This window comes from Oryctolagus cuniculus, chromosome 1 (genome assembly GCF_051225735.1).
Source record: "Oryctolagus cuniculus isolate XC-2025 breed Fujian yellow rabbit chromosome 1, ASM5122573v1, whole genome shotgun sequence".
Lineage (NCBI taxonomy): Eukaryota > Metazoa > Chordata > Mammalia > Lagomorpha > Leporidae > Oryctolagus > Oryctolagus cuniculus.
Genome location: NC_142867.1, coordinates 95,075,725 through 95,100,662, shown reverse-complemented (window position 1 = coordinate 95,100,662; position 24,938 = coordinate 95,075,725). Strand labels below are relative to the sequence as shown.

Below are 24,938 nucleotides of genomic sequence, written 5' to 3'. Positions count from 1 at the left end.
TGTTATAATTAGTGTTTTACTTACATAAAATATTTATTACAAATAAAATATATAACGTCAACACACACACATGCACACAGAGACACCAGTAAAACTTACCTCCTTCTAAATCATATCTAAATAATCCAAGAACCCACTGGGTGAGAATGCAAGGAGTAAAGAAATAGTGACTATAATCATCAACTGTAAATTTGGCTCGCACCTGGAAAAGAAATACAGTAATCAATCTATCCACTTCTTAAATATACAATCATAATCAGGTAATGGTTTTCAGTCACACTAGATTCTAAGGGATGCCAACTTCTACCTGTGAGTAGAACTGTATTTCTATTTAACCAATTTCTTTAGTTGCTTTTACATATTCTATTTAATGTAGTTAAAAACATTTGCTTGGGGTGGCCATTTGTACAATGGTTAAAGCTACCTAGGATGCCAGCACCCACTATCAGAGTGTCTAGGTTTGAGTTTTGGCTCCCACTTCAGATTCCAGCTTCCTGCTAACGTGTGCAGTAGGAGGCATTAGGTAATGGCCCAAATAGTCGGACTCTTGCCACTCATGTGGGAGAATCAAACTGAGGCCCTGGCTCTGGGCTTCAGCCTGGTCCTGTCTCGGCTTCTGCAAACATTTGAAAAGTGAATCATCACAAGGGAGATTTCTTTCTTTCTCTCTCTCCATGACCACCTGCCTTTCAAATAAATGAATACATTTTTTAAAAATATTATTTTAAGAGGGGCCCATAGGCTTCAACAGACTGCCAAAGGTTGTTCAGAGCAAAAGTAACAAATTAAAATAAATTTAAAAGGTCAGAAGCCCTGCTTTAAAAAACAGAAAAATTTCAAGAAAAGCTAACAAAAGCTTTATAAAATGATGGTTGCAATTTCAAGGCACTCACAGATCTAGATAAAACCTATCTTCCAATGGTGGAAATCATAGTGCTATCTTATGATCAATAAGTCACTGAACAAATCAAAGTGTCTCTCTTCAAACATACAATAAACAGTGTGACCTTCCACACTATGGAGTGGACAGAGCTTTTACTGTTATTCTGATCTTGATTACCTAACATTTGAATTAATTTAAAAGAAAAAAAGCAAATTCTTGATTTCTAAATTATCTTTCCCCACTTTTACTCTAATATTATAGAAAATTATCTTCCACAAATACTTGCATAACCTGTCCATGCTACTCCCTTCATCTAGAAAGACCTTCTTTCATCTCCAGGCACACTGTGAAACCAGTGTTCAAAACTCAGATCAAATTTCACCTCCTCCTTACAACTAGTATAATACAACAAGAGTATTCACTCTCTCCCCTGTGCTGTCTCGGTAATCTGGACAAATTATTACTTAAAATTTATTATATTGTATTATTAATTTATTTATATGACTCAGTCCTTTATTAGATTCTGAACTTCTAGGGAAGACTTAATCATTTTGTATCCCAAGGACTATCATTGGCAAGCAAATATAATCTGTATGAGTCTGTTGTAGACTCAATAAATGCCTACTTTCTTTAAGACTTACTTTATTTATTTGAAAGCAGAGTGACAAATATATAGAGACAGAAAGAGACACGTAGACAGATTGTCGAGCCACTAGTTAACTCTTGAAATGTTTACAATGGCTGGGATCAGGACAGGATAAAGCAAGGAGCCAGGAACTCCATCTAGGTCTCACACATGGTTGATAGGGGCTGAAGAACTTTAACCATCTTCTGTTGCCTTCCCAGGCACATCTGCAGAAAGCTAGAACAGAAGCAGAGCAGCTGCGATATAAACCAGTGCTCTGATATTGAATGCCAGCATCACAAGCGGTGGTTTAACCCACTGCACAACACCAGCCCTGATGTCTACTTTCAAGAAACTTCCCCACTCTATTAAGGAAAGCTACTTTGGACATTTTATCACATGTAACAGGAAGGAAATAAACATCAAAGACCACTCTCATGTTTGAATACTAGAAAAGAAAAACAGAGAAGATTCTGGGAATCAGTAGTAAAGGCTCACTCAGGTCACTGGGTTCCTGCCACCCACATGGCAGACCTCCACTGAGCTCCTGGTTTTAGGCTTTGGCCCAACTCAGCTCCAGTCATTGCAGGCATAGGAGAAGTGAATCAATGTGAATCAATGGATGGAAGTACTCTCTCACTCTTTGTCTCTCTCTCACTCTCTATCTGCCTCTCAAGTAAATTAAAATATTGAAAGGATGAATAAATAAATATGCTAAATAGCAAAATAACCTAAATAACTGAATCAAATGACTCACTCATTCAACAAATATTGAGTGCCAATTAGAAACTGCCAGTGGCAGCTGCTGGATAAAGGGTTATCTGCTGAAGTCATCCAGAGAGGACAAATAAAGCTGCCAAGGCATACTCTGGTGGTACCCCCCTGGCTGCAGAAGGCACCATCACTCTGTGGGGGAAAGGGTCTTAGAACCATAAGACACATGGAACCTGCTCCTGCATTCCCCAAAGCTTATTAACCCCTTAACCATGTCCTGGGGGACAGGGGTATGAATGCACACATGGGAGATGCCTGGGCTGGCTCTGTTGTCTGTAAATATGGCCAATGGGTCTTTATTTTTTATTAATTTGTTTTGATCTTTTTTGTTTCTTTTCTAAGGAACTATAATAAAAAAGATCAGGATACCCAATGCCAAATAAAGTTGTATTAAAAAAAAGAAGAAACTGCCAGAGGATACAATACTGGAAAAGGCACAGAGCTTACTCCTCTCTAGTTAAGTAAGTTGTAAGTCCAACTTAACAACAAGAAAATAAAGCCTGTGCATCAACACAAGCATCGACATTAAGGCAGTCCTTTGAGAATGGTACAAGTAGACATGAAAACTGCAATATAATACATACCTGTTCATACACTTGTACCATAGATCCTGCTAAGAGATAAATTTTCGACGAAGAGCCCCAAATGGAATGATTCTTCAGATTTTTGTGTATAATTGGTTCCAAACATGCTCCACAAATTGTTTGTAATTGCTCTCTTTCTGGATAACTAAAAAGCAGCATTTAAGAAAGAAAAAAGATGAATTAGATTAATATTCTAAATTATTACTTTTATGGTAAGTTTCAGCAGTGATTTTCAAACATTCTGCTCTAACAGCAGGATATTTTCAAGACTAACCCAGGGACTAAGGCCAGGTTCAAAGTCCCTATTCTCATTTCAACCAGATTCAATCCCAAAGTATCTGTTCTCAAATATCAGAGATCCTAGTAGAGGACACAAATGTAATTATTTAAAAATATAATTGTTTAAAAACTCATTTGTCTTTAGAAAGAGCTAAAAGGAAATTTTTACTTAAAAAAAGCCATTATGAGTAAGTATAAGCTTTATACATGGTAAAAATCCACCTCAAAAAGTAAAAATAGAACTAGAAATTTGATCCTTTCAACTAATGTCAACACTACTTAATCGGTGATACTAATATTTTTGAATGAAAAATGATAACAGATCAGTTCAATTAGCACGAAAGTGTAAATAAAGGTTTACTGAGGCAAAAAAATGTAACAGAGGAAATTGTACCATAATCACAGTACCTGTAATAATTATGGACAATGGAGATGGATACATGTATTAGGATTACTGTCATCAGGTCATCAGTCATTAACACACTCCCCTGTTCAGATTTAAATTCCCTTTCTAGTTATCTTCAAAATTTTGAGGGACCGGCGCCGTGGCTCACTCGGTTACTCCTCCGCCTGCTATGCCGGCATCCCATATGGGCACTGGGTTCTAGTCCCGGTTGCTCCTTTCCCAGTCCAGCTCTCTGCTGTGGTCTGGGAGGACAGTGGAGGATGGCCCAAGTGCTTGGGCCCCTGCACCCGCATGGGAGACCAGGAGGAAGCACCTGGCTGCTGGCTTCGGATTGAATCGGCGCAGCGCCGACCATAGCAGCCATTTGGGGAGTGAACCAATGGAAGAAAAACCTTTCTCTCTGTCTCTCTCTCACTGTCAAATAAAAAAAAAATTTTTTTTGCTGCCAAATAAAAAAAAATTGATAGTATTTTTGTTTTATGAAATATATTCAAACCTAAAATCCATCATTCTGATTCTTGATATTGGCATTTCTAATACATAAGATGAATTCAAAGCCTTTATATCCTAAATAATTGCCCATATTTTGGGAAGGGAAGGGAAGGAAAAATTAATCAGAGCTCAATTTTGAACATTTCTATATTCTACATTTTGAAGTATCATTAACGGATACTTTTAATAAAATGTAGTTATATATGATGTCTCATCAAATACCAAAAAAGTTTTTATCATTAAGATACATACTCTACAGCACAAAGACGAACAATAGAAGTAAATCTAGAAGTAAGCTTATGTCTTCCCAGTCTTCCTCCAGCTGACATAGAAGCCACAATTTGAATGTTTTCCAGACCAACCCATTCCAAGTTTTCATCATAAAATCCTTGATACGTTAATACCTATTTGAAAATAACTGAATTTTAAAATTTTATACATCACATTTTCTAATCATGATAAAAATATTTTTGCCAAAATTTCTAATATTTCCAAATACAACTATCATCCTCCACCTAACTCAAAATTGAAGTTGAAATATATTTTCAACCCTTCTTAGAAAGTAATACCATTCAAATCTCTGTTTTCAATTAATGTCATCTGAATTATCATCACTTTTTTTTTTTTTTTTTTTTTTTTACAGGAAGAGTGGACAGGGAGAGAGAGAAAGACAGAGAGAAAGGTCTTCCTTTGCAGTTGGTTCACCCTCCAATGGCCGTCACGGCCAGCGCGCTGTGGCCGGCGCACCGCGCTGATCCGAAGGCAGGAGCCAGGTGCTTCTCCTGGTCTCCCATGGGGTGCAGGGCCCAAGCACTTGGGCCATCCTCCACTGCACTCCCAGGCCACAGCAGAGAGCTGGCCTGGAAGAGGGGCCACCGGGACAGAATCCGGCACCCCGACCGCGACTAGAACCCGGTGTGCCGGCGCCGCAAGGCGGAGGATTAGCCTAGTGAGCCACAGCGCCGGCCTATCATCACTTTTAAAATGCTTTTCAGTCCACTAAAAATTAAGATCTACATGATTTTAAAATCTAAATGACACTATAAATCTACAAGTAATTATGAGAAAAAGAAAGGAGTCAGGAAAACTATGAAGAAGATACTCTGGTTTTTTAATGAGTATTCTATCATACTTTGCATTTATAGCAAAGCAAATATTAGATTAATGTAAATAAGTATAATAACCCCTAAGGAAAAAAATAACCTCTAACAATGTAGAGTTTCTAGTGTGATAGAAATAAAGAAAAAATAGTTTTCCACACTAAGAATGTGTAATCCTGAATCCTTGTATAATCAAAAAGGGAAATTAATGGTATAAAGCAGTCAGAAAGGGGCATGAATAAATCTGTTTTGTCAGAAAATTATGCAAAAACTTCTCAAATTCCAGCACCATCCCCACCTTCTGCTCTTCTCCTTATTTTAGAAATAAAAGGTAATAAAAGTAAAGATTGTTTTTACTCCCACTGTCATATATCACCTTGCTATAATATAATACTAACTTTCAAAGATGCTATCAAAGAAAGTAGATCTGGGAAAAGACTGAAATGGGTTCAAAACTTTAATTTCCATGACACATGATAGATAAGAAAGAAAGTGATTTTCTATCTAAAAAAAAAAAAAGCTAATGAAATGAAATTGTTTTCAATCATATCAAAACACTTCAAGTGGTAGGACTTACCTGCTGTAGAAAAGCTACCAATGTACTGGTGCCCCATTTATCAAGTTTGGGTAGATTGATATCTTTTAAGTACAAAACAAGTCTTTCACAGTCTTTTGGTCTGTATACTCGACCAGTATTAGTACTTATTACCATACAAGTCTGGCTCAATTTCTGCAGGAGATGTCGAGAAGTAGTTTGAGCGCTGCAGTGAACTGTAGCAATTTCAGTGGAGCGAAGTTGGGAAAAGGCATACCTGAGTAGCATCCTATGAAAGATGTATATAACATTTGATTTTGAAAATGTAACCAAAAGATACTTTTTTATTCAATATAAAATGTCTATCTTATTAGTATTTCAATTTCTAAACTATGTTTGATGATGTTTAAGGGGAAAATGGAATCACAAATACAGTTTCCATAATTATCAAGGTAACTGTTTTTTATATTGGAAAAAATAAATTTATATTTTCTGGCATTCCTGGGATCCTTTTAAACCAAAAGTCAGAGTTCTCAAAAGTTACTTAGTTGGACATAGTATATATAGAAAATATCCACTCTGTTTCTCCCTATAGTTAAAGGCAATCTTCTAAGTTCTCCATCTAGAAAAAGAATTATCACTCTCCATTAGAAAAAATAAAATTAATAATCATATCTTTTTTATTTCCATAAAATATACTGTGCAAGCACTAAAAAAAATTGGCTGAATTCTTTTGAAGTGAAGAACTGTTTTTAAATAGAGAGCTAATTTCAAGCTTTAAACTTTATAACTAAAGAAAATGGTTATATGTAATTTCATTTTTTGTTGAGATTGTATGTATAGGTTCTTTCTAACAATATCTTCTCAAATTATTCTCTTTCTGTTATAAATCATATAAACTGGCAGAGTAAAGGACACATTCTTGTCAATAGGTATTATTTTTATTAGTAACACAAAATAACCCTCCAGGAACATGTGGGCCCTAAGTTAAAAAAAGAAATATAACAAAACCTGTTAAATAATTTTAAGGGAAGGCATAAATCTAAAAAATACACCAATGTCAACATGTTTCTTACCCCTTACCACATCCTTCTGGTCCTATTAGAATAAAAGGTTGTTTAGTATCAGAATTCAACCAAGGTCTGAAATAATCTAGACTCCGTTGCATGTCAGGAGTTTGAATGACTGGAAGAGTTTGGCAATTACTGAAATCATCCACAGTCAAGTTTTCTGGCTTCTTCAGCACATAAGAAGCTAATCGTCCTCTACTCGAGTCATAGTAGGTATCCAAAGGTTTCTGAGGGTCTGGGGGGGATTCGTGTGCCCAATTAAAAACCTGAAGAGAAGAAAGTGTTAAGTTTCCAAATACCCCAGAGTATGTGGAATTTTTTTTTTTAATTCTTCAAAGTAAATGTCCTAAAAGTGAATTATCTTAGCTAAAAAAAAAATTAAAAAATTCACTCTAAACCTATAAAAAATACTTTATAATTAAAGTAACATTTTATCTCAGATATTTTCTCTAAATGATCATTTATTCAAATAAATAAAAGTATATCTAGATGACATCAATAAGTTGATACTTATATACTAATATATAAATATATTCAACTTTTAAGTGAGTTTTTAAGAACATCCATAAAGCAAATGTAGGAAAACTGAAATCCTTCATTTTCATTATATTCTGCAACTTATTGTTCTCAACCTACTATTCATTCAAATATTAATACCTATTACTTGTGTAGATATAGAGCAGAGTTAGTCCCTAAAACTACTTCTTCAACACATTATTTCAAACTTTGTCATTACAGTGTCTGTTTGAAAGCAGCATATTGTATGACACTGAATGCTAACAATGAGAAGCATCTGGCAATAAAAGCAATGGAATCATCAAGAAAAGAGAAACAGAACAGAAAAAAGAGAAAATGATGCTATTGCAGAAAAAGTAAAATGGAAAAAGAAAGAAAACTAAATATAATATTGGAGCCAACCCAAAGATATACATGTTCCATTTTTTCAACACTGGCCAACAGGAATAATATGCCTTCTTATGTAGAATTCAGCTTTATAAACAACTTGCTTAAAATACCATCTTTACTTATGCAAGGAAATATTTAATAATTATTAATCCATCCTAGCATTCTTAATAGCTAAAGCCATTTGACTTAAAAGGATAATAAAAACTGTATTATTCTAAGATTAAAATAGAATGAAGTAATTACGCTTATTCATATATCTAACCAGCAATGTATCACTGATTAGTTCAGAGGAAGAAACAATTATATATACATTATATTATACACACATACAGAATGCATATTTTTAAAACTTAAAAGTTTTATAATTTATAGCTACAAATCACTATATTTTGGTATTTAAGACAATGAAATATTAATAAAAGGCATTGACTGAATATAGTCTTTAATTATGCATTACATGGGGTGGGTGTTTGATCTAGCAGTTAAGCCACCATTTGGGACACATGAATTTCATATCAGAGTGCCCTGGTTTGAGTCCCACCTCTGTTTAAAGTTTCAGCTTCCTGCTGATGTACACCCTGAGAGGCAATAAGTGATGGCTCAGGTATTTCAGTTTCTGCCACACACATGGGACACTGGGATTGCATTCCTGGCTCCTGGTTTTGAAGCTCAGCCCCAGCTGTTGCAGGTATTTGAGAAGTGAACCACATATAGGAAATACTTCTCTTTCTCTTTCTCTCTCTCAAATAAATAATACTTTCTTTCATATAAATAATACTTAAACATAAAAATTACCTCTTTGGTGAATTCCAGGCGTGATTTCATGTTCAGATTTCCACCAAGTCCCCGTATGAGATTAATAATAAACTGGTCATGATCTCTACATCCATGTAGATGTGATAAGCCATTCATCACAGTACCAACCAAACTTGTTTCTACTACATAGTCATTCTGTTAATAGCAATAGTGAAAATAAAAAGGCAAACATTAACCAGTAACTTAGGGTCACACAAATTGATATCCACCTATATTTTCAAGGACCACCTTTAAATTCATCCCTGTATTCAAGTTAACAAAAAGTCTGGAAATACTTGTATACAAAGTAAAATAAATAAATAAATACAATGTAAAATCCAGGGATTAGCCCTGTGGTGTATCAGGCTAACTCTGCCTGCAGCGCCAGCAACCCATATGGGCACTGGTTCAAGTCCCGGCTGCTCCTCTTCCAATCCAGCTCTCTGCTATGGCCTAGGAAAGCAATGGAAGATGGCCCTAAGAAAGTTCTTAGGGCCCTGTACTTGTGTAGGAGGCCTGGAAAAAGCTCCTGGTTCCTGGCTTTGGATTGGCTCAGCTCCAGCCATTGCAGCCATTTGGGGATTGAACCAGCAGACGGAAGACCTTTCTATCTGTAACTCTACCTCTCAAATAAGTACATAAAAATAAAATCTTTAAAAATATTTTAAAAAAATAAAGTAAAATCCAGTTATATTTTTTAGAATATCACTTTACATAAATATTTTTGAAATAAAAGAGAAATGTGAAGAATGGAAAGAAAGGAAGAAACAGATAAAAATCCAATCAGCTGGGTCACATCTAATCTTTAAGGGGAAGCAAAAGAAAATCTATATATTTTGTTCCAGATTGTCTTATTTGCTGAATAATAAAAGAAAGAAAAGTTGTAGTTTATAAATATAATTTTAGCACCTAACTGGAACATCCAACATAGTATATTTCAAAATCTAAATATGGTGAACAAGGGGCAGGATAAGAATGAAAAAAAAATGCCAAAAAATTCAAACAAAAACAGGAGTCTGACTTCCAAAGAGAAAAATTTCATACTCTGAATCTTATTCATTTATTTTGTATTTTTTTATTTTGTATTTTGTATTTATTTTGTATTTTGTATTTATTTTGTGATTTAATGATCCTATTCTGGGCCAGTGTTGTGGCAAAGCAGGTAGAGCCAGGGTTTGCATTACCAGCATCCTATATGGGTGGTGGTTTGGGTCCCAGCCACTCCACTTCTGATCCACCTCACTGCTGATGTGTCTGGGAGGTCAGCAGAAGATAACCCAAGTGTTTGGGCCCCTGTACCAACATGGGGGACCTGGAAGAAGCTCCTGGCTTCAGATCATCCCAGCTAGCCATTGTCTGTCTGTCTCTCTCTCTCTCTCTCTTTCTTTCTCTCTGTAATTCTGCCTTTCAAATAAATAATCTTATCCTGTCATCATTTCTATAGTCAAACTCTCATATACACATTAATATATTACACCTAGTATCATTATCCTTTACTCTCAAATTCACTCACATATTAATACTATGCAAGTAGATGAATTTCATGCATTTGCATTCAGAGGCTTGTTAGGCTCTGTATATTTTCTATTAATGAAATAATATTATCTACTGAAGAAGTTCCTACAAGGTAGACATCAGGTATGTACTTAAGCACATGTATGATCATTCAATCACTATGTTAATATCATACGTGGTTCTGGGAATATGACAGACGTGATCTTTGCCCTCAAGCTGCTTACTGTTGTAGGTAAACAGATGATTACAGATTATAGTTGGAGGATGTTGTAATTGCTACAGAAGCACATAAGACATACCTCAGTCAAACTCCAGACTGATGGAAGAGGACCTGAGGCCTCTAAGGAAACCTACTTTAATATGCATTACTCCCTTACAAATCACTATTAATCCATTTTTCATTCATACACAATCAGAAAAAAAGATGGAATTAACTAAACTAAGATCTTCATTACTCTGTACTCTAATACCTTCTTCAATTCCAAAGTATTGACTTCTATAAGAAGTTCAGATTGATGCTTTCAAAAAGTAGGTGCTGTATTTGTGTCCTGTATATGTCTATATTTTTAATAAAATAATATAAAGTGAAAAGTAAAATAAAATCACGTAGAATATCTGAAAACTCTCCATGCTTCTTTACATGCCAACCTATTCATGCTTCAAATTTAAAATCCTGTGATCTCCTTTTGAAAACTCCTCTAAAAGAGAGTAGTATTTTTTTATCCTCTTGTATTGCGAGTACCTAATTACATGCCAATTTTCCTCCATTAAATATACTTTTCTCAAGGAAAGGGATTACCTTGTTCATCTTCACCCCTCAAAGTCTCTCTAACAGATTGCTTAATATTTATTAGATACTCAATTTTTGTTAAATAAATATATTTCAACATTACTACAAATAACTCAACACTCTTTATATACTATAGTACTGGCTTCATATTGTTTTTAACATGATATCTATGTAGTAGTTTTATTTGTGGACACAGCAGTAAAACAAAATGTGGCAGCAAAATGTGTGCAGTCCAAGGGTCAAGATTTTCAGGTAATGCATGCAATCCTTTGGTAGATGGGACAATTAAAGTGTTTTAAGACTAGCATAATAAAAAGTTATACCAAGGGATATGGAAGGACAGCAAAAACATCTACCTCTTACCCCACCTGCATGTTCCAGCAGACTCTACCACAATATGGTGAAATGTAAGTATTTCTCTTAATTATTTTACTTCTTGCTTCAATGATTAATCATGAATTACAACGGTCAATTTACCTGCTTTAGAACCCATTGTAAAGCTTTAGTAAAATAATCTCCAATCCAATTTGCAAGATTAGTCCTGTATTTATCAGGTTGATTTCTCAACCAAGATTTTATCAGAGAATTGAGATCCATTGCTTCATCACTGAAACAGAGTTACACAAAAACATAAGAAATTACTTAGACAAGGGCTGGCACTGTGGCGAGTGGGTTAAGCTACTAGCATCCTATATTTGAGTACTAATCCAGTCCTAGCTAGTCTGCTTCTGATCCAGCTTCTTGCTAATGCACCCGAAAAAACAGCAAAAGATGATATAAGTGCTTGGGCTCCTGCCACTGATGTAGGAGACAAAGATGGAGTTCCTCGCTCCTAGCTTCATCGTAACCTAGACCTAGCTGTTGCAGTCATTTGGGGAATGGACGAGTGGACAGAAGATCTCACTTTCCCATTCTGACTTTTGCATAATTAAATAATGAATCCTAAAAAAAAAAGAATTTACACAGAAATTATTCCCTGAATAAATACAATGAACTAAGTAAATGCAAGTTGAAATTATAAGCCCAAGGTTATGTTATTTTTTAATAATACTATAAAATATGAATTGAAATCTATAATAAATTTAATGTAAATGTATCCTACAACATTGTTAAAGAAGCAATTAAATAACTTAAAACACAATTTGAACCAATTTGATTACAATATTATGAGTAACACAATTTAAAATAGCTTCAAATGGTCCTAAAATAGTCAAACACTTTAGATATGATGATACATAAAAAAATTCTAAAACATGTATTCAAAAAGCAAAATAACTCTAAGATGATGTACTGTGCTAGGTAGGGATAAGTAGTTTTAAAAAAAGTGCAGGAAGTAGATTCTTAGGAGAGAAAGTGAAAAGCACAGTAGCAATTCTAGGGAAGGAAAAGGAATGCCATAGATCTGTGTGCAAAGTGTGAATGCACAGCACAAACATGGGCACAACACAATTCAAGCAGCCAAGAGATGGAGGTACCAACTTTGGAGACTGAGGTGAGATCAAACTACAGCAACCCGTGCCTATGCTGATTTAGCCGGAGGAAAAGCATACCATGAGTCCTGCCTGGAACCCTGAGGAGGAGAGGGTTCCCACAGATCCAGTAAAAATAAAGGTGGAGAGGGATGTTGACCACAATGGAATGAAGCTGGAAATCAAAACCTTAAGAATATCCACATCATATGCAAATACATGGAGACTGACCAACATGTTCCTGAATGAACCATGGATCACAGAAGAAATCACAAGAGAAATCAGGCCAGCACCTCGGCTCACTAGGCTAATCCTCCGCCTGCGGCGCCGGCACACCGGGTTCTAGTCCCGGTCGGGGTACCGGATTCTGCCCGGTCACTCCTTTTCCTGTCCAGCTCTCTGCTGTGGCCCGGGAGTGCAGTGGAGGATGGCCCAAGTGCTTGGGTCCTGCACCCCATGGGAGACCAGGAGAAGCACCTGGCTCCTGCCTTCGGATCAGCACAGTGCGCTGGCCGCAGCGGCCATTGAGGGGTGAACCAACAGAAAAGGAAGACATTTCTCTCTTTCTCTCTGTCTCTCTCTCTCTCACTGTCCACTCTGCCTGTCAAAAAAAATAAAAAGAGAGAAATCAAAAATTTTCTGTCAAACGAATGAAGATAATAATACATCATATCAAAACTTATGGAATACAGCAAAAGCACTGTTAAGAGGGAAGCTGGGACTAGCACTATGGCGCAGTGGGTTAAAGTCCCAGCCTGCAGCACCAGCATCCCATATGGGTGCTGGTTCGAGTCCCGGCTGCTACTCTTCCGATGTAGCTCTCTGCTATGGCCTGGGAAAGCAGTAGTAGATGGCCCAAGTCCTTGGGCCCCTCCACCCACATGGGAGACCTGAAGGAAGCTCCTGACTCCTGGCTTCAGATTGGCATAGCTCCAGCTGTTGTGGCCAACTGGGGAGGGAACCAGCAGATGAAGAGCCCTCTCTCTCTGCCTCTCCTTCTCTCTCTTTGAACTCTGACCTTCAAATAAAATAAAATAAATTAAAAAAAAAAAAGAGGGAAGTTCATAGGAATCAGTACCTAAATAAAGAAATTGGAGGCTGGTGCCGTGGCTCTCTAGGCTAATCCTCCGCCTTGCGGCGCCGGCACACCGGGTTCTAGTCCCGGTTGCCCCTCTTCCAGGCCAGCTCTCTGCTGTGGCCCGGGAGTGCAGTGGAGGATGGCCCAAGTGCTTGGGCCCTGCACCCGCATGGGAGACCAGGATAAACACCTGGCTCCTGCCTTCGGATCAGCGTGGTGCACCGGCCTTGGCAGCCATTGGAGGGTGAACCAACAGCAAAGGAAGACCTTTCTCTCTGTCTCTGTCTCTCTCACTGTCCACTCTGCCTGTCAAAAATAAAAATAAAAAATAAAATAAAATAAAAATAATAATAATAATAAAGAGATTGGAAAGGTACCAAATAATTGAGCTAACAATGCATCTCAAGGACATAGGATAACAAAAATAAAACCCCAAATTATTTTAAGAAAAATATAATTAAATGTAAGAAGAAATAAAATTTAAACAAAAAACATTTGAAATATCAGTGAAATGAAGAGCTGGTTACAATGAGCTGTATTGCAACAAATTGGGAAACCTGGAGGAAATGGATAGATTGCTAGACACAAAGAAATTACCAAAATTTAATCATCAAGATAGAAAACTTAAATCAACCAATAAAAATGATGAAAACTGAATCAGTAATAAAGACTCTCCAACAAAGAAAAGCCCATGACTGATGGCTTCACTGCTGAATTCTACCAGACATTTAAAGAACCCAATACCATCAAACTACTAGAAAATACTGGGGAAACCATGCAAGATGTTGGCATAGGCAAAGACTTCTTGGAAAAGACCCCAGAAACACAGGCAATCATAGCCAAAATTGACAAATGATATTACATCAAACTGAGAAGTTTATGCACTGCAAAAGAAACACTCAGCACAGTGAAGAGGCAACTAATAGAATGGGAGGTAATATTTGCAACCATGTAACTTTTAAAGGGTTAACATACAGAATCTATAAAGAACTCAAGAAATTCAACAATAACAATACAAACAATCCAGTTAAGAAATGGACAAAGGACTTGAACAGGCATTTTTCATGAGAGGAAATTCAAATGGCCAATAGACACTTGAAAAAATGATCAGGATCACTAGCCATCAAAGAAATGCAAATCAAACCACAATGAGGTTTCACCTCACTCCATTTAGAATGGCTTTCACACAGAAATCAATAAACAACAAGTGCTGGTGAAGATGTGGGGGAAAAGGTACCCTGGTCCACTGTTGGAAGACACTGTGGAAGACGGTTTGTAGATACCTCAAAAATCTGAATATAGACCTACCAGATGATCCAGCCATCCTACTCCTGGGAATTTACCCAAACCAAAAGTAATCAGCATATGAAATACTTATCTGTTCCCCCATGTTCACTGCAGCATAATTCACAATAATTAAGACATGGAATCAACCCAGATGTCCATCAACTGTTGACTGGATAAAGAAATTGTGGTATAAATACATTATGGAGTACTAACCAAATGTAAAAAAATCTAATCATGCCTTTTGCAACAGGATGGACACAACTGAAAACCACTATACTTAGTGAAATAAGCCAGTCCAAAAACAGACAGATATAATGTATTTTTCCCAGACCCGAGGTAACAGAGTATTTAAAATGTAATGTATTGAAATGAAATGCACATTTTTAGACTCAACGATTTTTTATAGCCATTGTCTCTTCCATTGTGGAACATGTCGCTCCCCCATTCGCGGAGGAATGACACAGGACCCTGCGCTGTTCTTTTGTCTGCTCTGCCCTTCCCGGGTTTGCTGCTGGTCCTTCCCGGGTTGGCTGCTGACCCCTCCACCTCCGTGGAGGGGCGGTTCCCCCTGCCACTTTCCCCGCTTCCGCGGAGGAGCGGCACACCGCCGGCCGGCTCTCTCGGGGGCTGCTCAGGTGTTCCTTCAGATGTTCCCTGGTGCATGTTGTCTCTCTCCTCCTTTATAGTCCTCTTCCACCAATCCCAACTCGGCTGCCCACACGCCAAGTACGCTGCTCTCCTCCAATCAGGAGCAGGATCAGCTCCTGCAGCTTGTCAAACTGATGAGGCAGCTGTGTAGAGGTCGTTTGGTCTCTCTCTCTCAGCGCCATATTGTGGGAGAGCAGATGCATAGAATAAGTCTTAATTCCAGTAACTTAGTCTAGTCTCAGTTGCTCCCCACAGGAACAGTGTTTTTTTTTTTTTTCTTTTTTCATGGTACTATTTGTTGAACTCTTTTACTTTGTGTAGGGTTACATGTATGATCATCAAGTAGGCCAAAAAGAGATCTTTGTAGAAGTTGAGAATGAGAATGGTAGAGACAGGAGGATGAAAGGGTTGGACTCTGGATGGGAGGGAGGTTAGGGTAGGAAGTATCATTGTGTTCCTAAATCTGTATATATGAAATACATGAAACACATAACTTAAATATTTTTAAATGAACAATGAAAAGTAAAATAGGGGCATGTTTTTCTCATCCCATGTCCCCATAATGGCACCAAGCAACTGGCTGAGAGAGCGGGCACCATTTGAGGCATAAGCAGCCGCAGAGGCCTTTATGCAAGCACACAGCAATTGGCTGAGACAAGACGCCATCTCTCAACAGTATTAGCGGCAGCAGCTCCACTGCAACCACTGGGGAGAAGGCAACATTTGGCCAGAGGCTCTCGTGTACATCTGTGATCCAGTAATTCTAGCTGAGAGAAAAAGCCACATTCCCCACTGACTCTTGAATCTGGCTGGGAGGACTAAAACAGGGGTGGGCACCCACACAGAACTCCAGTGTCCCGACCTCCCACAGGCTCCAGGGGCTCAAAATGCCTAGAATGGAGCACCCACAGTTCAGCTGGCTCTGGGAATGTCTGTCTCTCTGTGGACTAGACAGGTTAGGGGGCAGAGCAGATCCTCTGCACTCCATAACAGTGGGAGCCTTGTGAACAACGGAAATCTGTGACTGCACAAGAGAGCACAGGGTGTAACTGGTCTCTGGGAAATCACTGTGTGGGGCTCCAGACACACAGAGCTCCCTGATTGCATAGAGTGGGTCACAGCAGCAGGATCCATGCTCACAGTGAGGACTACACAGATCCTTTGTGCAATTCATTTGGCAATGAGTACTGCACCCACTGAGGGCTAAGACAAGGGCATTGAATACCTTGGAAAAGAGGAGGTGAAGGTATGATAACACCAACACAGCTTACCAAGACCCCCTTCTGTTAAAAAGAGGAGATCTACCACAGCCAATTTGGGTGTTGCCTGGATACTCACTCCACCATGGAGCACTGACAAGAGCTCCCTGGCCACACCCAGCACACACCTCTGGGTATTCACCAAGTAGACATATCACTAAGCCACAGAGGCATGGTCCACAGATTAAAGCCATCAGAGGAAGGTACCAACAAGTATCTCCAAAAATGCTTAAAAATAAATGCAGAAATTCATGAAACAAGAATAAGGAAGAAAACATGATGGGCCAAAGCAATATAGCAACACTTCAATATTAGAAAGTGAAGATGAAGAGATAAATGAAATGCTGCAATAGAATTCAAAAGATTAATTGTAGAACTACTCAGAATTAATCAGAAGCAAATCCACAAAGAAATACATACAGGTCATAAATGAAAATTTTCCCCATGAAATTGAGATTTTTAAATAGAAATCAAGATGAAATATTAGAAATAAATAATTCAATAAATCAAATGAAAAATGTAATTGAAAGCCTTAACAGCAGACTTGGTGAGCCAGAAGAAAGGATACTCAAACTAGAAGACAAATCTTTGAAAATTTTTAAGTCAGACCAAAAAAAGGAAGAAACTAGAAAAATTAAAAACAGTGTTGAAGATTTTTGGGATACTATCAAATTACCAACATACGGGTCTTAGGAGTTCCTGAAGGAGTGGAAAGAGAAAATAGATTAGAAGGCATATTCAGTGAAATAATTAGAGAAACTTTCCCCAATTTGGAGAAAGTACAGGAAGCACATAGAACTCCTAATAGACATGCCCAGAAAGGATCTTAACATGACACATTGTAGTCAAAATGTCAACAGTAAAACATAAAGAAAAGACTCTAAAATGTATACAAGAGAAATGCCAGATTACTTTCAGAGGATCTCCAATTACCCTTATAGCTGATTTCTCATCAGAAAACATTCAGGCTAAGAGAGAATGGCAAGATAGTCCAAGTCTTAAGAGAAAAAAAACTGTCCACCCAGAATACTATGCACTGCAAAGCTCACATTTATGAATGAAGGAGAAATAAATATCTTCCACAACAAACAGAAACTGAAAGAATTCTTAACTACCCACCCAGCCCTACAAAAGATGCTCAAGGATGTGCTACACACAGAAACACAAAAGAATAGTCACCATTATGAAAGAATGTAAAGGCAGAACATCTCCCAGTAAAAGGACAAAGGAAATCCAAAGCAAACAACAGGAACATTTACAGGAAACTGGCAGGACCAAATCCTTACTTATCAATACTAACTTGGGGTCTGGTGCTGTGGCATAGCAGGTAAAGCTGCCACCTGCAGTGCCAGCACTTCTTGTGGGCGCCAGTTCAAGCCAGGGCTTCCAACCCAGCTCTCTGCAATGGTCTGGGAAAGTACTGTAGGATAGCCCAGGTCCTTGGGCCCCTGCACCCACATGGGAGACACAAAAGAAGTGCCTGGCTCCTCGCTTCGGATTGGCCCACCTACAACCATTGCTGCCATCTGGAGAGTGAACCAGCAGATGGAAAATCAATCAATCAATCTCTCTCTCTCTCTCTCTCTCTCTCTCTGCATCTGCCTCCCTGTAACTCTGGCTTTCAAATAAATAAATAAATCTTTAAAAAAAAAAAAAAAAAAAACACCTAACCTTGAATGTAAATAGCCTCAATCCTCCAGTTAAAAGATACAGACTGGCTGAATGAATTAAAAAGCAAGACCCATCCATTTGCTGCCTACAAGAAACACACCTCATCAACAAAGATACACACAGACTGAAAGTGAAAGGAAGGAAAAAGATATTCCATGCTAATGGAAAACAAAAAAGAGCTGGTGTAGCCATCCTAATATCAGACAAAACAGTTTCAACCCAGATACTTTTGAAACAAACAAAGACATTATGTAATTATTAAGGGAGCAATTCAACAGGAAGACGTGATTATTATAAATGTATATGCACCAAATGCTAGGGCACCTGGTTATTTAAAACAAATGTTCACGGATCTAAAGGGAGCCATAGACTCCAATACAGTAGTAAAGGGGGACTTCAACACTGCATTTTCATCAATGGACATAAAAACTAGACAGAAAGTCAACAAAGAAACAACAGAGTTAATCAATACTATAGACCAAATGGACTAAACAGATATCTATAAAACTTTTCATCCCAGTTGCAGAATACATATTCTTATCAGTGCATGGAACTTTCTCTAGGACAGACCATATGCCAGACCATAAAGCAAGTCTCAGTAAAGTCAAAACAATAAAAATAATATCATGCTTATTCTCTAACTACAATAAGTGGTTTGATTTCTGCAGTTTCTATTCTGTTCTGTAGTTATTTAATCTAAGCCTTTTCTAAACACACTGAAGAAATGAAACATTAATTAAAATATTTATAAAATGTAAGTATTATATCCACCTCATTTTTCACACTTTAGTATTACATTGATGTTTTTTAACATGAGATATATATATATAGGTATTTATTGACATGTCAGCAAAATGTGACAGTAAGATGGTTCTGATAGTGAAAATAAAATAGTGTATTATTCAAAATTTCTAGGTAAATCTGCATTAGCCCTAAAAGTCAATGAACCTATGATTCTATGATTAAAATACCACATTCTAGCATTAAATTACTAGCCTTTAGCCTATAATTTTAATATGTTCATTTCTCTGAGCTCACACATTATTTAAATTAAAATATTGAAAAAGAAAAATTAAATACTTGATGTTCCACTTAACAAAAGCAATTATTATGTAATAACTATGACAAGACTAAACTGCTGAAATATTTCAATTGTGATAAAATAGGAACTCTGGGAATGAATTAGAGCCTAACAAAAAATGTTAATCATAAATGTAGAAAATAAATCATACTACACATTTTACTTAGATATGAAACCAAAATAATAAAGAATATTCTAATATAATGCATACAAATATTCTATCACTTACCTAAGAAAGATCATTCCCATTCTAGATATTGTGGCTGGTGAGGCACAACTTAAATCATGAGTTTCAAATATAAAGTTCACATTTGGGCCAAACTGAATCCTTTCACCACTGGGCATAGTGAGAAGTCGATTATCATCCAGAACAGAATTCAGAGATTCTATCCATTCAGGATCAATATCACCATCACAGATTATCCATGAACTGACATCTATTTCCAAGCCAAAATTGTGAAAGTAAAATAAAAAGACACAGTGCTAATTAAAAATAATAAAGTAGTCATCTCTTATAATTTAGAGTATCTATAAATATAGCTTTTATTTCTGAAGACAAATATGAAAAACAAAAGTTGAAAAGCTGAAAAGTTTCATGTGAATCTATACCACAAATCCTAACTCAACTGGTCAGAGTCAGTTATATACCATGTGACAACATTTTACATACCGAAAAACATACAGAATTGGTAATCTCACTAAAAGAAAATATGGTGTGTAAGGCTTAGGAATACCATTCCCATGAGTTACCTATAAAGTATCTTTCAAGTCTTTGCTTTCTCTCATAAGAATACATGAATGCCTGCCATAATATATTTTTTAGAAAATACAAGAAAGCCAATGTTCGGTGCCTTACATGAAAAATAAAAACTACACAACTGTGAAATCTTGTTTTTTGTGTGTGTTTTTGTTTTCTGATATATAAAAATTTGGCCCCAGGGCTGTCACTGTGGCATAGCCAGAAAAGCCTCTACATTTGCTCACACAGGCCCAAGTTTATGTCCTGGTTGCTCCACTCCTGATATTGCTTCCTACTAAAGCAGTGAAAGATGGCCCAGGTGTTTTCCAAAAGCCCAGGTTTTTAGGCTCCTGCTACCCACAGGGAAGACCTGGATGAAGCTACTGACTCCTGGCTTCAGCAGGTTGAGAATCACACTCTTTCTCTGTCTCTCTCCTTCTCTATAACTTTGACTTTCATATAAATTAATCAATTAAAAAAAAATGTCCCAAAGGCAAAAAACAGCGTGCAAATTGCACATAAAGTCTTTCTGGGAATAAATATTTTATACATCCTTCCTAAAACAGAAGTGATTCAAGCTATACTTGGACTTTTGAAGCAATTCAAAGAGGAAAATGTTACCAGCAGTAGTTGAAAAATAATATATAATTTTTACTTAATATGAAGTTATATACAAAATGTACCGACTACATTGAAAATCCTTTCAAATGCTTATAGAGTTCTGAACATTTCATGTACTGCTTTTAAACTATGCCGTGTAGAGTAGAGAATCTCCTCTGATTCTGGCTAAAAGTTGTCATAAAAAATAAATAAAAACAATTTAGAGCAACAAGTTTATTATTTGACCACTTAAATCTTCACAATTATTAACATTATCCACACACCAATTTTAACCCCAAAAAAAGTTATCAGGGGCCGGCACTGTGGCAATGCTGGAAAGGCCGCTGCCTACAGTGTCGACATCCCATATGGGCACTGGTTCAGATCCTGGTCTACTCCTCTTCCAAATCAGCTCTCTGCTGTGGCCTGGGATGGCAGTACAAGACTGCCCAAGTGCTTGGGCTCCTACACCCCCGTGGGAGACAGAGAAGAAGTGCCCGGCTCCTGGCTTCAGATCGGCACATCTCTGACCGTTGCAGCCATCTGGGGAGTGAACCAGCAGATGGAATACCTCTCTCCCTTTCTCCTTCTCTCTCTCTCTCTCCTTGTGCCTCTGTGTAACTCTTTCAAATAAATGAATAAAATATTTTAAAAAATTATCGATTCATTTGTTTATGAGGCATTACAATGTCAACTCAGCAATCCAACATTTTATTCCGTACATTAAGCTGGCTGTGAGTAAAAAAATCACCCAACTTAAACTTACTCTGAGTTTCTATTTCTCTCATCTTAAAAATTGTTGCATAGGTATAGTCAAAATTACAACATGCCTTAGAAAAATATCAAACTACTACATGATATAGTTTATGGTGATGTATATCCATTGATAAAGACAGTATTATATACAGGCTATATTGTTCTCTAAGAATTACTAAGTAAAATAATGAATTATACAACAAAGACTAACCTTGAGGTTCTCGAACTACTTGGCGAGCACTATTTGTCAAAACACCATCAGACCATTCTCTTGTATCCATGTCAATATGGCCTAATAACTGATGTTTAGGCATAGCTTTGGGATTCATGGTATATTGTTTTACTACTTTGCCGATTTTAGAAAGTGCTGCCCTTAACATTCTCCAAAGGGTTGATTTGCCAGCACCACTTGGACCAACAATAACAACTCCCATCCTCTGGCATAATTGTTCATACAATTCTAAAGCCTTTTTGATCTAGCAGAAAAAAAAACATATTTCATATTTGCTTTATAATATTCAGCTCTGATTTTAGTCTATAACAAATATTCTATTTCAAGCATGCCTTGGTTTCCACAGTGGAAGATAAAGCCTTCAATAGAACAATACCTAAGTAAAGCTGAACGTATTTAGAATGTAATATTTATTAAAATTCAGTATTGAAAAGAAACTTGATGCTTGACAAGTTTTTAATAAAATATCCTCCATTAGAATAGCAAGGAAGCTCCTCCAGAATGCATAGCTTATTGTGAAAATGAGTTATTTACCCCACCTTTATCAGGCCAGACAGGATGGAGAATTGTAAATGAGTTCTTTTGAGGGGTTTTTGTCACAACCTGGTAACTGAATGACAATCTCACTATGTTTTTAATTGTTAAGTTTTATTTTTTCCTTCGAAATTGTACTTAAAGCTGACCAGTCCCCTTTGGGTTTTCCTCTCTTGGAAGCCCCCCTGCACGTCGCTCTAGCTGGAGGTCCTTGATTCTAATAAATATATTTAAATCTCAAATAAAATAAAATATCATATTACTTTCTTAGCTCATCCACTCAAATTTGATATATTCAATACTTTATTCATTTCATTCATTTATATTCTACCTCTATCCAAAACAAAAAACCCTGAAATGATCATTTTGAACTAGTATTTGTGCTACAGAAACACACAAAAAATAATTTCTCCTAAAAAATTATGAAAGTAAAACTTAAATCATATATAATCTATTATCAAAAGTATATGGGGGGCCGGCGCCAGCATCCCAGGTTCTAGTCCCAGTTGGGGTGCCGGATTCTGTCCCAGTTGCCCCTCTTCCAGTCCAGCTCTCTGCTATGGCCCAGGAGTGCAGTAGAGGATGGCTCAAGTCATTAGGCTCTACACCCACATAGAAGACCAGGAGGAAGCACCTGGCTCCTGGCTTCGGATCAGCACAGTGCGCCAGCCGCAGTGTGCCAGCCACAGTGGCCATTGAGGGGTGAACCAACGGAAAAAAGGAAGACCTTTCTCTCTGTCTCTCTCTCTCACTGTCCACTCTGCCTGTCCAAAAAAAAAAGTATATGGGGTAAACATCTGGCACAGTGGGAAAGATGCCACTTGGTGAGGGCCAGCATTGGGGCACAGCAGATTAAGATGCTGTCTGTAATACCAATGTCTCATAGGAGCATCCTAGCTACCTCACTTCCAACATAGCTCCATGTTACCATGCCTGGGAAAGCAGTGGGAGATGGCCCAACCACCTGGGCCTCTGCCAACCACATGGGAGACTGGAATGGAGTTCCAGAAGCATCCTGGCTTCAACTTGGCCCAACACTTGCCATTGCAGCCATTTTCGGGAAAGAACCAGAAGATGAAAGATTGCTTTCCATTGTCTCTTCCTTTTTCTTTCTCTCTCTCAATCTCTCTGTCTCAAATTCTGACTTTCAAATAAATAAAATAAATCTTAAAAAAAAAATGCCACTTGGGATGCTTATATCCCATATCAGTGTGCCTGTGTTTGAGTTCCAACTCTGACTCCCAATTCCAGCTTCCTACTAATCAGATCCATTGGAGGCAGCATATGTTGGTCAAAGTGGTTGAGTCGTTGCTACCCAGGTAAGAGACTTGCACTGAATTCCCAGTGCTGTCTATTAGAGCCCTGGCTGTTATGGGCATTTGTGAATGAACCAGGAGATGTGAAATTTATGTTTCTCTCTCTGACTCTCAAATACATAAAAATCTTTCAAAAATATGTACACATGATGGATCTATTATATGACAGGGACTGGGATGGGGACTAGGAATAAAATGGTGAGTAAAAATACAAATGGCTTTCACTTTTCACAGAAATTACTATCTGGTTTGGGAGAATCCATACTAACCAAATAAACAATTAAATATCAGATAAGTATATAAAAATAAGGAAGTACAAAGCAAAAAGATCACAGAAGGTTTCCCTGACTAAACCAGATTAAAGTTGAAAGATGAAAGATAAACTGAAAGATGAAGGATAGGAGAGTTGAAAAGGAATTTTCTAGGAAAAGAGATTAATATAAAATACTCTTGACAGTTACCTGGTTGGGTATGATTTCATAATTGGCCTCTTCAAAAACTTGCTCTAATGCAGCACTTAGTTCATCATATTCTACTTCTTTAAAGTCAATTCCAGGAAAGACATCTTTAATCAGTGCATCAAACCGGGTGCAATCAGTAAATGTAAACTTCGACATTGTATTAAGTCTCAACGCTTGTACCACAATGTGACTTTCATTAACTAGAGGAAAATTTTCATTTAAAAGTTATTTATTATGAATTTAATAAAAAGGTTTTAAGTGCTCTATAGCACTGATATGCAATATTAATCATTATATGGTATACTGGATTTTTATAACATTTGAAGACATTTTAATTGAACTGGCAACTCTACCTTACTATCTTATGACAGCTATAAAGAAGCATCACTAAGTAGTTATGAACTCCTTCCCATTAACAGGGTACTCAGATTTTAATTAATAATAAAAATCATAATTATTTGCATTTCCACAGTACTTTACCTTTTATACTATATTGTGGGGAGCAATCCGGACTAGACTAAGTTACTCGAATTAGGACTTATTCTATGCATCTGCTCTCCCACAATATGGCGCTGGGAGAGAAGTAAACAGCTTTCGCACAGCTGCCTCCAGTTCAACCAATTAACTGTAGGACTTGCTCCTGATTGGAGAGCAGCGTACTCGGCGTGTGGGCAGCCGAGTTGGGATTGGCGGAGGAGGACTATAAAGGAGGAGAGAAACGGCATGCACCGGGAACATCTATGGGGAACATCTAGCTGAAGGAACACCCGTGCAGCCCCCGAGAGACCCGGCCGGCGGTGTGCCGCTCCCCTGCGGAAGTGGGGAATGCGGCCAGGGGGAACTGCCCTTCCACGGAGGTGGAAGGGATAGTAGCCAACCCGGGAAGAACCAGCAGCAAACCCGGGGAGGGCCGAGCAGACGAAAGAACAGCGCAGGGTCCTGTGTCGTTCCTCCACGAAGAGGGGGAGCGACACTATATGATCCTTGTAACTCTTTAAGATAGGTAAGAAAGTATTACTATGATTATTTTAACATATATGTGTGTGTATATAT

General features: G+C 37.5%; 1 protein-coding gene across 8 annotated transcripts in view; it reads right to left on the bottom strand.

The window, feature by feature from the left end:
- DYNC2H1 (dynein cytoplasmic 2 heavy chain 1) overlaps positions 1-24,938 on the bottom strand; it is a 365,259-nt gene that overhangs the window by 256,014 nt on the left and 84,307 nt on the right. For 7 of the 8 annotated variants that reach the window (XR_016219689.1, XM_051820199.3, XM_002708539.6 and 4 more), the window contains 10 exons: positions 23,886-24,085; positions 21,554-21,818; positions 19,477-19,684; positions 11,232-11,361; positions 8,450-8,605; positions 6,755-7,014; positions 5,721-5,967; positions 4,296-4,447; positions 2,867-3,011; positions 100-202 (listed from right to left, as the gene is read on the bottom strand). Coding sequence is in view for 6 of the 8 variants with exons in the window: in XM_051820199.3 (XP_051676159.3) it covers positions 100-202; positions 2,867-3,011; positions 4,296-4,447; positions 5,721-5,967; positions 6,755-7,014; positions 8,450-8,605; positions 11,232-11,361; positions 19,477-19,684; positions 21,554-21,818; positions 23,886-24,085 (1,866 nt within the window). In the remaining 2 variants the exon portion in view is untranslated. The remainder of the gene's footprint in view (positions 1-99; positions 203-2,866; positions 3,012-4,295; positions 4,448-5,720; positions 5,968-6,754; positions 7,015-8,449; positions 8,606-11,231; positions 11,362-19,476; positions 19,685-21,553; positions 21,819-23,885; positions 24,086-24,938) is intronic. The other variant, XR_016219704.1, reaches the window with a different exon arrangement.